Source organism: Emys orbicularis, chromosome 14 (genome assembly GCF_028017835.1).
Source record: "Emys orbicularis isolate rEmyOrb1 chromosome 14, rEmyOrb1.hap1, whole genome shotgun sequence".
Taxonomy (NCBI): domain Eukaryota; kingdom Metazoa; phylum Chordata; order Testudines; family Emydidae; genus Emys; species Emys orbicularis.
This window is the reverse complement of record NC_088696.1, coordinates 44,741,843-44,754,963: the sequence shown is the minus strand read 5'-3', so window position 1 is coordinate 44,754,963 and position 13,121 is coordinate 44,741,843. Positions and strand designations below refer to the sequence as shown.

Here is a 13,121-nt window from a genome sequence, read left to right as displayed (position 1 = left end):
TGTGTAACGTCCTGTGGGGTCTCCCTGGGATCTCTTCCCTGCGGCAGTGACTGCTCAGTGTGGTGTCTGTTCCAGGGTGCTGGCTGGTGAGTCCTGGGTGTCTGGCTGGTGAGTCTTGCCCACGTGCTCAGGGTTTAGCTGATCACCATATTTGGGATCGGGAAGGAATTTTCCTCCAGGGGAGATTGGCCGAGGCCCTGGAGGTTTTTCGCCTTCCTCGGCAGCGTGGGGCACGGGTCACTTGCTGGAGGACATAGGTTAGGGGTTTGTTACAGGAGTGGGTGGGTGAGATTCTGTGGCCTGCGTTGTGCAGGGGTCAGACTAGATGATCATAATGGTCCCTTCTGACCTTAAAGTCTGTAAGTCTGAGTCTATGAGTGAGACAGCTGGAGATGGGTGGCTGGCATGGGGCGTGTGAAGGGGAAGCCCCCACCAGGCTGAGCGCCAAGGACAAGGTGGCAGCAGTGGCATAGACACAGGTTCAGGGGCAGTGTCAGGTTCAGATCGGATCTGGTTTCAAAACAACTTAACATTCTTGGACTGGTGCGGGTCTAGTTGGGCTTAAAATTTGGCCGAAACTATCAGATCTGGCCAGGTGCTGGTCCAGACCGCTAGGTGCCCATGGGTGAGGCCAGGATCTCCCTGGGTCCAGCTGAAACCATGAGGGGCCAACCCAGATCACTGTCCCCTGATGCTGGGTGGGGAGCTGGAGCAGGATCCCCATGCAGACGCTCTCCCCAGATGGGGGGTTGTGACTTAGTCAGAGGTTCAGGACGTGGGACAAGGAGACCCCATAACAACTCCTGGGTCCCCTCCAGACACTCTTGAAACCCAGCTGCAGTTGGCCTGAGAGAAACCCTCCCGCAGGATGTTCCCTGGGGACCTGAACAACCTGGTGTTTTTCCCACCCCTGGTGGCCACAAAAGCCACCCCCAGCCCGCCCTCCCAACCAGCGACCCGCTCACCCTTCTCCATCCAGCCTGCACCCAGCTCCTCCCACGCAGGCCAGCTCTGGGCTTTCGCTGTGGTGGGAGGAATCAGTGAGGGTCTCCCCAGTGAAAACCATCACATGGAGCTCCCCCCACACGGCAGCTCCACCTGAGGCGTAGCCTGTGGCTGTCAGGCCAGGCCAGGCAAAGCAGGGCTCAGGCAGGGCTGCTGCGTTAGAACAGTGGGTTTATTGAGGACACAGGCACAACTGACGGCACGGTCACTGGAATGGCCTGGCCCAGGGCTCCTGTTGCGTGGCCGGGGGGCGTCTCACCAGGGAAGAACTTTCCCTTCCCAGCTCACAAAGGCCCCATTGTCCTTCTCAGAGAGGGCCGGGAGCACGTTCAGGATTCCTCGGACACTTGCATCCACCGTCAGCGGGGCCTGCACGGGGCAAAGGAGAGTGAGGGGGAGGAACTTGCCCTGGGGGCGGCCAAGGACACCAGGGGTCCAGGGGAAAGACCAGGATCGGCTCCGGGGTGGCCCAGGGGAAGGGATCTAGAGCCTTGCAACGAAACTGGAACCTGAAGGGTGTCGGATTTGGGTCAGTTGGGGTCTGAAAACAACCTGACACACTCTGGCTGGGGTCTGGTGGTCTCTCGTTACCTTCTCCTGCCATGGGATTGGTGAGGTGGTGGCTGCATTTCTGTGCTCCTGCTGGCCACCACCACCTCACCGCGCTGTGCATGCTGTCGAGCGAGTGTGCTGATTACTGGCAGCCCCTCTCCCCTGGCAGCACACATTGCACAGCGAGGCGGTGGTGGCTGGCATGAGCAGGGCATACAGCCACTGCCATGCTGACCCCACGGGCGTGAGGCAGCTGGAGACGGGTGGCTGGCATGGGGTGTGTGAAGGGGAAGCCCCCACCAGGCCGAGCCCCAAGGACAAGGTGGCAGCAGTGGCATAGACACAGGTTCAGGGGCAGTGTCAGGTTCAGATTGGATCTGGTTTCAAAACAACTTGACATTCTTGGATTGGTTCGGGTCTAGTTGGGCTTAAAATTTGTCTGAAACTATCAGAACTGGCCTGGTGCTGGCGCAGGCCGCTAGGTGCCCATGGGTGAGGCCAGGATCTCCCTGGGGCCAGCCGAAACCATGAGGGGCCAACCCAGGTCACTGTCCCCTGATGCTGGTGCCCATGATGACCAGCTCCCACCTCCCCCAGCTCCCCATGGCAGCAGCTCTGCTGACGTTTGCTTTGCGATGCCAGGAGCCGGAGGAACCAAGGAAGTGGCAGCAGGGGGATCAATGCCCAGGACACAGCGCTGAATCCCCAGGAGGTGGGAGCCGATGACAGGCTCATTGCGACAGTTTTCCTCCATACAGGTCGGAAGTGGAGGGGGCGACAGGTTACGGCGTAACCATTCCCCCTACGATGAACATCTGCCCATGACTTGAGGCTACAACTGGCCTCTCCCAGAGAGGCACCTACCTCGGGGGAGAGTGAGCTCCCCATGTCAGTCTGCACCCAGCCAGGATGGACAGCGATGCTCAGGATCCCGTCTCCTCCATACCCCAAGGATTGGCACTTGGTGAGCATGTTCAGAGCAGCCTGTGGGCGGGAAGGGGAATGAGCCCTACAGGAAATGACCCCAGATCCTGAGGGCAGGGAAGGGAGAGACAGACAAGAGGGTGAGGACCCTGGTGTGAGCTGCAGTCTCTGATGCTCGATGGGGACAACAAGGTGCTCTTAGGGGCATGGCCATGGGGAAGGGGATGTAGCTGTACTTCAATGAGCCACAGCTACTGTGTGGCTTCAGGGGGGCTGTGACAGCTGAGTACAAGTTAGAGCAGTGCTGAAGCTGCTCTAGGTTATGCATGATCTGGGGGGCAGAGGGAAGTGTAAATGTGGCATCGATTCTCCTTTGTTTTCCCCCCAGGGTTTCACCAGGGGCAGCAGAGGATCTGGTCCCCTCGATTTAAACCTAGTGACGGTCTCTCAACTGGGTATATTCGCCCCTAGGAAGGGCTATAATTAAGAGCTGTATAGTGGCCCTCCCCTGTCTGTGCTGAGACTGGCTAGTCTAGTGTTGGGGAGCCCCATGCGCCTCCCCGTACGAGGATTTCCCTGGTGGGATACACACATGGTGGAAGGTTCCTCACTGAAGGGGAACTGCGGGAGCTAATCTGAATTCCAGGCAGCTGAACAACAGCTGGTCCCACCTGACATGGCGGTGGAAGCTAGAACGGCTGGGCAGGAGGGCGGAGAACATGGGGAAAGCACTGAGTGACACTGAGCACGTCCTGTACCTTGCTGCAGCGATAGGAGATAGCTTGACCCACATGCCAGATAAAGACATTCTGGATGGAGCCAGCCTCACTGGACATGTTGACAATGGCCGCCTTGCTACAGCTCAGCCCTTTCTGGTTGCTTCCCTGGGCAGCCTTCTTCAGCAAGGGCAGGAACGCCTGGGCAATGGGGAGAAAAGAGCACCCCCAGGGTCAGCTTAGGAGAAAGGAACCCGGGTTGTGAGTCAGTGGCACTGGAACAGAGAGGGCCAAGGGGCCGTGGCCCTCCCACTTTTGAAAGTGGATGGGTCTGGCTCATCCTCTTTTTGGCACGGGCCCAATCCCCTGCTCTTCCTCTTCTCCCTCGAGTCCTGCCCCCTGACCAGGCTGGAAGCTAGAGCCTGGCCGGGTAAGAGTGGACAGGGGAGCCATGGACCCTCCACCTGCCTGTAGCAGGGAGAGGCGAGAACTGCCATAGGCCTCTGTCCTTGCCCCTCAGCTCCTCACACTCCTCCTGTGGCTGGGCCCAGCTGCGCCATGTGGTCCTGCAGTGACCCCACGGTCTGTCGCCCCATCGCCGGTACCCAGGAGTTCAAGGTATGTATCCCCGTCTGCGAGTGCTGGGAATGGGGCTGCTGGAGGGGAGGGGAGGAGAACAAGACCTGTTGGGATGCGAGGAGGTGCTGGGAAGCAGAAAGACAGTCCCTCAGGGAGATAGGGCTGTGCCCAGCTGAAACTGGGATGAAGACCGGGTGACTGGAACTTCCAGTTGAAAAGGGACCCTGGCGGTTCCGGTCGGCACTGGCGACCGGGCCATTAAAAGTCCAGTCGGCAGCACAGTGGGGGCCCAGAGGGCTCCCTACTTGCCATGCTTCCGCACAGCTGCCAGAAGTGGCTACCGGGTTCCTGCGACCCCTAGGCACCTGGGCAGCCAGGGAGACTCCATGAACTGTCCCCGCCCAAGTGCCAACTCTGCAGCTCCCATTGGCCGGGAACCATGACCATGACCAATGGGAGCTGCGGGGTTGACGCCTGTGGGCGCCAAGCTTCACTGGGAAAAGGAGTCCCCAAGGTATCATTCAAACCATGACAAATAACACAGGTTAATGGAGACCTGCCAGTGCCAGTGTCTAGTTCCCAGCCCAGAAGCCAGAGGGGTTGTATGCATTGGATGAATGGACTATAACGTGGATAGAAAGCTGGCTAGAGCATTGGGCTCAACAGGTAGTGATCAATGGCTCGATGTCTAGTTGGCAGCTGGTATCAAGCGAAGTGCCCGAGGGGCCGGTTTTGTTCAATATCTTCATCAATGATCTGGATGATGGGATGGCTGGGGCACATGACTTACGAGGAGAGGCTGAGTGAACTGGGGTTATTTAGTCTGCAGAAGAGAAGAGTGAGGGTGGATTTGATAGCAGCCTTCAACTACCTGAAGGGGGTTCCAAAGAGGGTGGAACTCGGCTGTTCTCAGTGGTAGCAGATGACAGAACAAGGAGTAATGGTCTCAAGTTGCAGTGGGGGAGGTTTAGGTTGGATATTGGGAAAAACTACAGTATATGACTGGGAGGGTGCTGAAGCACTGGAATGGGTTACCTAGGGAGGTGGTGGAATCTCCATCCTTAGATGTTTTTAAGACCCAGCTTGACAAAGCCCTGGCTGGGATGATTTAGTTGGGGATTGGTCCTGCTTTGAGCAGGGGGTGGGACTAGATGAGCACCTGAGATCTCTTCCAACCCTGATATTCTATGATTCTTTGGTCCTCACTGGATCCAGCAATGCTTAGTTAGCGTGAGAGCGCCTGGTTCATGTGTGACTCAGGCTAGGGCTGGGAGTGCAGTGCTGCTGGGAGCAGGCTGGGAAGGAGAAGAGAGCAGAGAGGGTCGGCTGGAGGCCCAGGCACATGAGCTGTGGACAGGAATCCTGTAGGGGTAGCCAGGTCCCTGCAGCAGACCCTGGGCTGGGGAAAAGGCCATAAGTGAGATGCTGAACTTGTGTTAAATGGTTTGATTTGGAAGGGAAGGGAATGGAGCACAGAGACCTCAGAGCAGCCAGTCTTGGCCATTCTGCCCCATGGACCCAAATGTGACACAGGCCCCCGCTCTTATACCTCTACACCCCTTATGACAGCCGAGGAGAGTCAGTGCCGGGGGAGCGCCATTGCCGAGTCTCCTCTCACCCCGTTCCAGCCAAGGCCGGCTAGACCAGCTGCCATTCTGGGTACACAAACCCTGCCTGCTGCAATGGCTCTAACAGCCCCGTCAGCCTGACAGCCCGGGCGTCCCTGCCTCACACTGCCCTGTGCTCCTGACACGGATCCCTTTCTTCCCCTGCCTCTCAGCCAAGGAACCGAGGACGAGCTCCCAAGGGTCCGGGAGCAGAGATTCAGAGTGAGTCCCGAGAGCTGCCCTTGCAGCTGAGACTCAGGTTCTCGGCTCAGCCGGGCCATCCCTGGGCCCAGGCAGCCACCACTGCTGGGGAGCGATAGGGAAAGCAGCTGGTGCCCTCGCAGAGCTGCAGCTCAGCACACACTGCACTCACTTCACAGCAAAGTTAGCCTGTCCTGTGAATGGCACCTAAGGAAGGCTGGGCTGCTGCTGGGAAGGGAGAGGAAGAGGGAGAAGGGTCAGAGACACCGGGGAACATGAGACTGAAGCTAACCAGCAATACATTCAATTGGCACAGGAGGGACCCCTGCCCCCGAAATCCCCCTTTCCATCACGCTTGCTAATGATTCCATTGGGGACTATTTGTCACGTAGAAAGGATACACTGGAAACTTTCACCACCTCGTCCCGTGGGAGCCTGAATTTCTGCTGGAAAAGTTCCCTATGCCCCTAAGTGAGACAGGCTCCTAGGGGCCCCAGTGTGGCTGTTCTTATAACGTACCTGGGTCTGTGCATCGCATCGCTCTTCCCCTGGCTCTCTCGGGAGCACTTGTGGATCTGGGCCTACAGATCCATTTCTCAGGTGGGATGGGAACTTCCCCCACCTGAGGGCCCTGCCCGGATTGGCTCATTGATCCTGTAACCAGAGCCAAAGGGAAGGGAATTGTCTCAAACCCCAGTGCAGCCAGCGACCTGCCCTCTGTCGGGCCCCGTACCTGGCTCACCAGCAGGGGCCCCGTCACGTTGGTTGCATACACCAGGGACATGTTCTCCGGTGTCTCAGACTCTAGTGTGTTCAGCTTTATCACCCCAGCGTTGTTTATCAACAGATTCAGCCCCGAGCCTTTCAGATGCTCCTCAACTCTGGCTGCTGCTGCCCTGATGCTGGCTGGGTCTGTAGCTTCTATAGAGACAGAGCAGGGGGTTCAGGTGAGTGATTCCTCCTCCCTCATGTCACCCCATAGCACACCCCTCTCCCAGGCACCAGGGGGCTTCTTCCAGTGGGAGTGAGAGGTAGGAGAGGGATGGAAGTTGGGGGGGAAAGTTGCTGCTGGGTCCAGAGAAGTGGAGTTGTACTGGGGCAACAATAGGAGAGGATAATGATAATAAAAAATAATTATGAGTTATTTGGACAATCTTAGTAGGAGATTTAAAAAAACCTAAATGTATTGTAATTAGTGAATACTTCAGATGTGTGTAGTTGATCTAAATTGGACAAAGAACTGGAATGATCTAAAACTAATTTTGAATTCATTCTAGGTGAGAGAACTGATCAGCTGGATGCGTGAGGCTCTGTCCCAGAGGTGGGAATGCATGACAGAGCTGCCCAGGTGTGACTGTCACACGAGGGGCCTGGCACATGGTGGCCCTGGGGCTTTTCCAGCCCACCCAGGGCTATCTGACCCCTGCAGGGCTCCCCACTCACACCCTCCTTCTCTGGGGCTGGGTAAGGAGTCAATGGGCTCCGAGTGATTATTGACTCTGGTCCTGTTCTCCCCATTGAGATCTGGAGGGCAGGGAACGGGGATATGGAGGGGGACAGGGAATGGGGAACAACGTGACCCTGAGCAAGGGAACCTCAACTTTGGGCCCAGGGCAGGGCACCCACCTAGCGCAACGATCACCACGTTTGGATGCCTGGACACCAAGTTCTTCAATTGCTGGAAAAGAATAAAGTCGATGATTATTGACAGAGCCGCCACCCCTGGGGATGGCCAGGCTGGGCAGCGTCTTTGACTCTGCAAAGCCCCCACGTGCAGCATCCAGCTCTGGCTTTCTGCCTCTGTAGGAGGCGTCTGTCTGTCTCCTGAGCATCTAAAACACCATCATCTAACTCAGTGCGATCGAGTCAGGGACACAAACCATTTCCCTGTCAGTAACGCACCTGTGCTCCCTGTCCTCTCCCTTCATGCTCTCTGGGAGTCTGTGACGCCGGGGGCTGGTCAGGGCACAGGGACTGCGAGGAGCAGCCGGGACATTGTGAATGAGGACACTGGAGAGGAGCAGGGCCCTGGGGGGCAGGAAGCAGGTTTAGGAATTATATGGGAATGGGGGGCAGGAGTGAGGCTGAGTGGTGCAGAGACAGGGATGGGGTTGGGGGGCAGCTCCCCTACCATGGGGCAGTTGTGGGGAAGGGGAGTCCTCGCTCAGGATCCAGGGGAAGGCAGTGTGGCAGTGTTGCCAGCTCTCGTGAACTGGTTGTGAGTGAGGATTTTGGCAATGACACAAGAAGGAACTCTGATTCTGCAGTTTTCCAGGGTGGGCATGTGGGCAGAGCTCAGTGCAAGAGCCTGGGGGCTCAGAACACAGAGCAGCCCTGCCTCTATGTAAGCATGGCCCTAGAGCAGACAGAGGGTCTGGGGCAGGGGCAGACAAGGGAGGGGGGAGTCAGGGAAGTGGTGCCGTGGAGGCCTGAGCAGAGAAGTGCTGCTGCTGGGTCAGCACAGCCATAGGAAATGGATGGCAGTTCCCCTGTGTGAAGAAGGGGAGTGGAGTTGCCATCGGAGCAGCCAGGGAGTGCCGTGCATTTTGTGCGCATTAAAGATTGACTTTTCCACCCGAAATGATCCACGCACACATTGACAGAGGAATAGAGGGGAGTTACAAAGTCACAAGACAGACTAAAAAACTGATTTTGGGGGTCGGACGCATGATTTTGTCTCTCTTGAGGCCGGCAGTACTGGGTATGTTTACACCACAATCACAACAGGTATACGCTGTACTTGCCGGCCCGGAACCCCTGGGGAATTACTCAAGGGCCAGCCTGTGCTGCCGCATCCTCACTGCTCTGGTACTCAAACTACCTCTGTTAAAGCTAGCTCGGGTGTAGCTACAACCCTCAGGCTGGAGCTGTGTCTGCAATCCCCTCCTCCTCCGGCACATTGCTCTCGGAGCCGAAGGCGTCTTCAGATTCCCCTCCCTCCCCACCACCATGTACAGCTAACTCCATCTCACCTCGCCCGTTTCTCACCTGCGCTCGCTGTCCCTCCGGGTCCCGGCAGGTCGCAAAGACCCACTCGGGTGGGTTTGATTTCTCCAGAAACTGCTTGACGAGCTCCAGGCCGATTCCCCGATTGGCCCCAGTCACCAGAACGCTGCGGACATTAAAGCCAGCCATGGTCCCTCGCCTGCCTCTGCCCCAGCTGACAGTGCCTCTGCTGAGTGAGAGCTGGGCTAGTTCTAGCCGCACTTCCCCTTCATCTGGGGTTATATAAAGGTAGCTCTAGGGAATGAGCTCTATGCTGCCATCTAATGGTGAGATGAGGTAAAGATGGAATGAGCCAGACCTTATTTGTGTATTTGTTACCCATCATGGAATCATAGAATATCAGGGTTACCAGGTTCCTGTGACCCCTAGGCACCTGGGCAGCCAGGGAGACTCCATGAACTGTCCCCGCCCAAGTGCCAACTCCGCAGCTCCCATTGGCTGGGAACCATGACCAATGGGAGCTGCGGGGTTGACGCCTGTGGGAGCCAAGCTTCACTGGGAAAAGGAGGCCCCAGGGTATCGTTCAAACCATGACAAATAACACAGGTTACCAGAGACCTGCCAGTGCCAGTGTCTAGTTCCCAGCCCAGAAGCCTGTGGGGAAAAAGAACTAGGTGGCCTTCTTTATGACAGCCAAAGTAACACCGAAGGGCCAAATTCAGGCCCTCTGACAGAAGCTGACTATACAGACGGCCTTTACATAAAACAGTACAGGCCAGGGCCTGAACAAAATTAAGCTGTACAATTCCCTGCCAAATACGGTCATGGGCTTTGACCAGAGGAGGGAGGGGAAGGCAGCAATGCAATAGGCCTTAGCAACAGAATAACTGCTTGTTTATGAAATACATGATAAACTGCCTGTCTGTAAGAACATGATAACCGCTTGTTTATGAAAACATAATAACCGCCTATATGAAGAAATTGCTTCTAGTAAAGGTCAACTTCCCCCATAGTTCCAGCTATCTGCCAACCAGCTAATCATATATCATCTTTGGGCGTCCTGTAACAAACCCCCATGCCCTTAACCATAGAACCCTGGAAAAAACAGTATGTACCCTGACGAGAACAACACTCCAACTGGTGCCAAGTACTACCCATGTCAGAAACCACCAAGAAACACCCCCCCCCCCACCCAATAGGCACCCAATTCTCATAAATAATGACGGAGCTACCGGGAAAAAGGGACAGACCCCTACTCTTATTTTCACATAAATGATATATTATTTGTACTATGCTTGTGGTTTGACGGAATAAAGGCAGCTTGCATGCTGTGCTAGGTGTGGTAGTTTTCAGACTGCTACCCCAACGCGTTGGTATGTATTGCAATAAACTGGCCTCAGGCTTGAGTCTGTGAACTAAAATCAATGCGTGGGTAACTTTATTCACGACAGTTTGGGGGCTCGTCCGGGATCACTCGACGTCCCACCAGACCGGAGGACCGTGGACCGCTTCCACACCGATCCCAGGCGCCAGGTAAGAGACCCTTGTCTCTATTTGGGCTTCAATGGGGAGCTCCCTGTAGGCTCTGGGTTCAGGTAAGGGCGCGCTGTGATCCGAAACTTTTGAGGCTAGACTCATTTGCCTGACGCCTGTTCGTTTTGTGTGTGTCCGTTCTGTAACTTGTCTGTGTTGGGTTTTGTTTGTTTTGTGTTAGTTAGCTTTGTGTGGCTCGGCCTTCAGGGATTGGTCCCCCTGGAGGACGACTGACCGGCTGCTAGGTGACCCCGGGAAAAGTGGATCCTACCGTGAGTAGGGCGGAAATCCAAGGAATCCCTGGATCCTACCGTGGGTAGGCCGGAAATCCAGGGAATTCTGGAGCGGCCGAGGGGTGTGGCAGGGCTCCCACCAGCAATAGGCTGGTAGTGGTGAGAGATGCCGTAACAGATATCCCGAATTAGGTGTGCTGTGTGACTGTGGGCCGTGAGGTGACCCTACCCCTGTTTCCCTTGAAGTGCCGAGAAGCCCCTACTTGCTCGGAGAGCAGGGAGGCCCCGGGAAACCGCCCACGTACTCCTGGGCAGTAGAGTATCCCATCCCGTTCCCTGAAGATGGGCCGGTGCTCTCTGCCAGAGGAGGGGTGTGCGGGGACCGTGCCTTTACTAACCCTTTGTGTGGCTGACCTACGACCAAAACCTTACCCCCGATCTTCCTTCTGGAGCCATGGGCTCCCTCCCCTTGCTCGGAGAGAGGGGAAGTCCCTGGAAATCGCCCGCCATACCGGAGGCAATAGGGTATCCTACCCCATTCCTTTAAAGGACGGGCTGGTGCTCTTTGCCGAAAGGGGGGTGCGCGAGGAACTCCCTTATAAATCCCCCCCCATTGGTGTGAATGTTGAGGAGTTGGCCTCACCTGGATAAGGAGGCTTGGGGAGTTGGCCTCGCCTGGAAAGGAGGCCAGGGCTTACTGCAGTATGCTAGTCTTGTTTAACTGTTCTTTCTATATAATAGCAGTTGCTTTATTAAATAACACTGGTCTACAATTTTTGAGAAGTCGTCTGCTTCAGAGATAAAATGTGCTATTTATTATGTATTTTGATGTGCTGAATTCAAATATGACAATTAAAACAACTGATTGGCTACTGTTTCTAAGATATTTAAGTTTTTACATTTTATGTCTATGTATATTGTGTAGATGATAGAGTTTTAATCATAAATGGTAAACCTAGGTCTTTTCAGGTGTTTATGGTTGCTTTACAGGATAATATTTCACCTGTCCTGTTTATGTAAAACTTAACACAAAAATCAGCAAAAGGGTTATATAAATAAAATTTATTATGAAACAAAAGGCAAAAAACTATTCTGTACATAGTTTAGTCCTATTCAGTGTCTACTCGGCGCTTCTTGGCTTCTCTCTTGTATTCATTAAATGGAGCATCTCTTGTCACTGTCCAGCAATAGTCTGCAAGCATTGATGGGCTCCATTTGCCCTGATAGCGTTTCTCCATTGTTGCAATGTCCCGGTGAAATCGCTCACCGTGCTCGTCGCTCACTGCTCCGCAGTTCGGTGGAAAAAAATCTAGATGAGAGTGCAAAAAATGTATCTTTAGTGACATGTTGCAACCAAGGCTTCTGTATGCCTTGAGGAGGTTTTCCACCAACAACCTGTAGTTGTCTGCCTTGTTGTTTCCAAGAAAATTTATTGCCACTAACTGGAAGGCTTTCCATGCCGTCTTTTCCTTGCCACGCAGTGCATGGTCAAATGCATCATCTCAAAGAAGTTCACGAATCTGAGGACCAACAAAGACACCTGCCTTTATCTTAGCTTCACTTAACCTTGGAAATTTTCCACGGAGGTACTTGAAAGCTGCTTGTGTTTTGTCAATGGCCTTGACAAAGTTCTTCATCAGACCCAGCTTGATGTGTAAGGGTGGTAACAAAATCTTCCTTGATTCAACAAGTGGTGGATGCTGAACACTTTTCCTCCCAGGCTCCAATGACTGTCGGAGTGGCCAATCTTTCTTGATGTAGTGGGAATCTCTTGCACGACTATCCCATTCGCAGAGAAAACAGCAGTACTTTGCGTATCCAGTCTGCAGACCAAGCAAGAGAGCAACAACCTTTAAATCACCACAAAGCTGCCACTGATGTTGGTCATAGTTTATGCACCTCAAAAGTTGTTTCATGTTGTCATAGGTTTCCTTCATATGGACTGCATGACCAACTGGAATTGATGGCAAAACATTGCCATTATGCAGTAAAACAGCTTTAAGACTCGTCTTCGATGAATCAATGAACAGTCTCCACTCATCTGGATAGTGAACGATGTTGAGGGCTGCCATCACACCATCGATGTTGTTGCAGGCTACAAGATCACCTTCCATGAAGAAGAATGGGACAAGATCCTTTTGACGGTCACGGAACATGGAAATCCTAACATCACCTGCCAGGAGATTCCACTGCTGTAGTCTGAAGCCCAACAGCTCTGCCTTACTCTTGGGTAGTTCCAAATCCCTGACAAGGTCATTCAGTTCACCTTGTGTTATGAGGTGTGATTCAGAGGAGGAGGATGGGAGAAAATGTGGGTCCTGTGACATTGATGGTTCAGGACCAGAAGTTTCATCCTCTTCCTCTTCCTCATCTGACTCAAGTGAGAATGATTCTGGTGCATCAGGAACCAGCAGTCCTTCTCCGTGGGGTACTGGGCGTATAGCTGATGGAATGTTTGGATAATGCACAGTCCACTTTTTCTTCTTTGACACACCTTTCCCAACTGGAGGCACCATGCAGAAGTAACAATTGCTGGTATGATCTGTTGGCTCTCTCCAAATCATTGGCACTGCAAAAGGCATAGTTTTCCTTTTCCTGTTCAACCACTGGCGAAGATTTGTTGCACAAGTGTTGCAGCATATGTGTGGGGCCCACCTCTTGTCCTGATCTCCAATTTTGCAGCCAAAATAAAAGTGATAGGCTTTCTTAACCATAGTGGTTGTACTGCACTTTTGTGATGCAAAAGTCACTTCACCACAAACATAGCAGAAGTTATCTGCACTGTTCACACAAGTACGAGGCATCTCTGCTCACTTTGGCTAAAC

At 54.0% G+C, this 13,121-nt stretch overlaps 1 protein-coding gene across 2 annotated transcripts; it reads right to left on the bottom strand.

The window, feature by feature from the left end:
* Positions 1 to 1,159: 1,159 nt before the first annotated feature.
* On the bottom strand, positions 1,160 to 8,818 carry LOC135888856 (C-signal-like). 2 transcript variants are annotated; one of them, XM_065416650.1, is made up of 6 exons: positions 8,573 to 8,818; positions 7,211 to 7,262; positions 6,318 to 6,505; positions 3,240 to 3,398; positions 2,422 to 2,541; positions 1,160 to 1,374 (listed from the first exon to the last, which is right to left on the bottom strand). In XM_065416650.1, the coding sequence occupies exons 1-6, from the start codon at positions 8,717 to 8,719 to the stop codon at positions 1,261 to 1,263; spliced, it is 780 nt and encodes a 259-aa protein (XP_065272722.1). In that variant the 5' UTR covers positions 8,720 to 8,818; the 3' UTR covers positions 1,160 to 1,260. The 2 variants fall into 2 exon arrangements, with proteins under 2 accessions (XP_065272722.1, XP_065272721.1); XM_065416649.1 differs by having other exon boundaries at positions 6,327 to 6,505; positions 8,573 to 8,811.
* Positions 8,819 to 13,121: the final 4,303 nt, after the last annotated feature.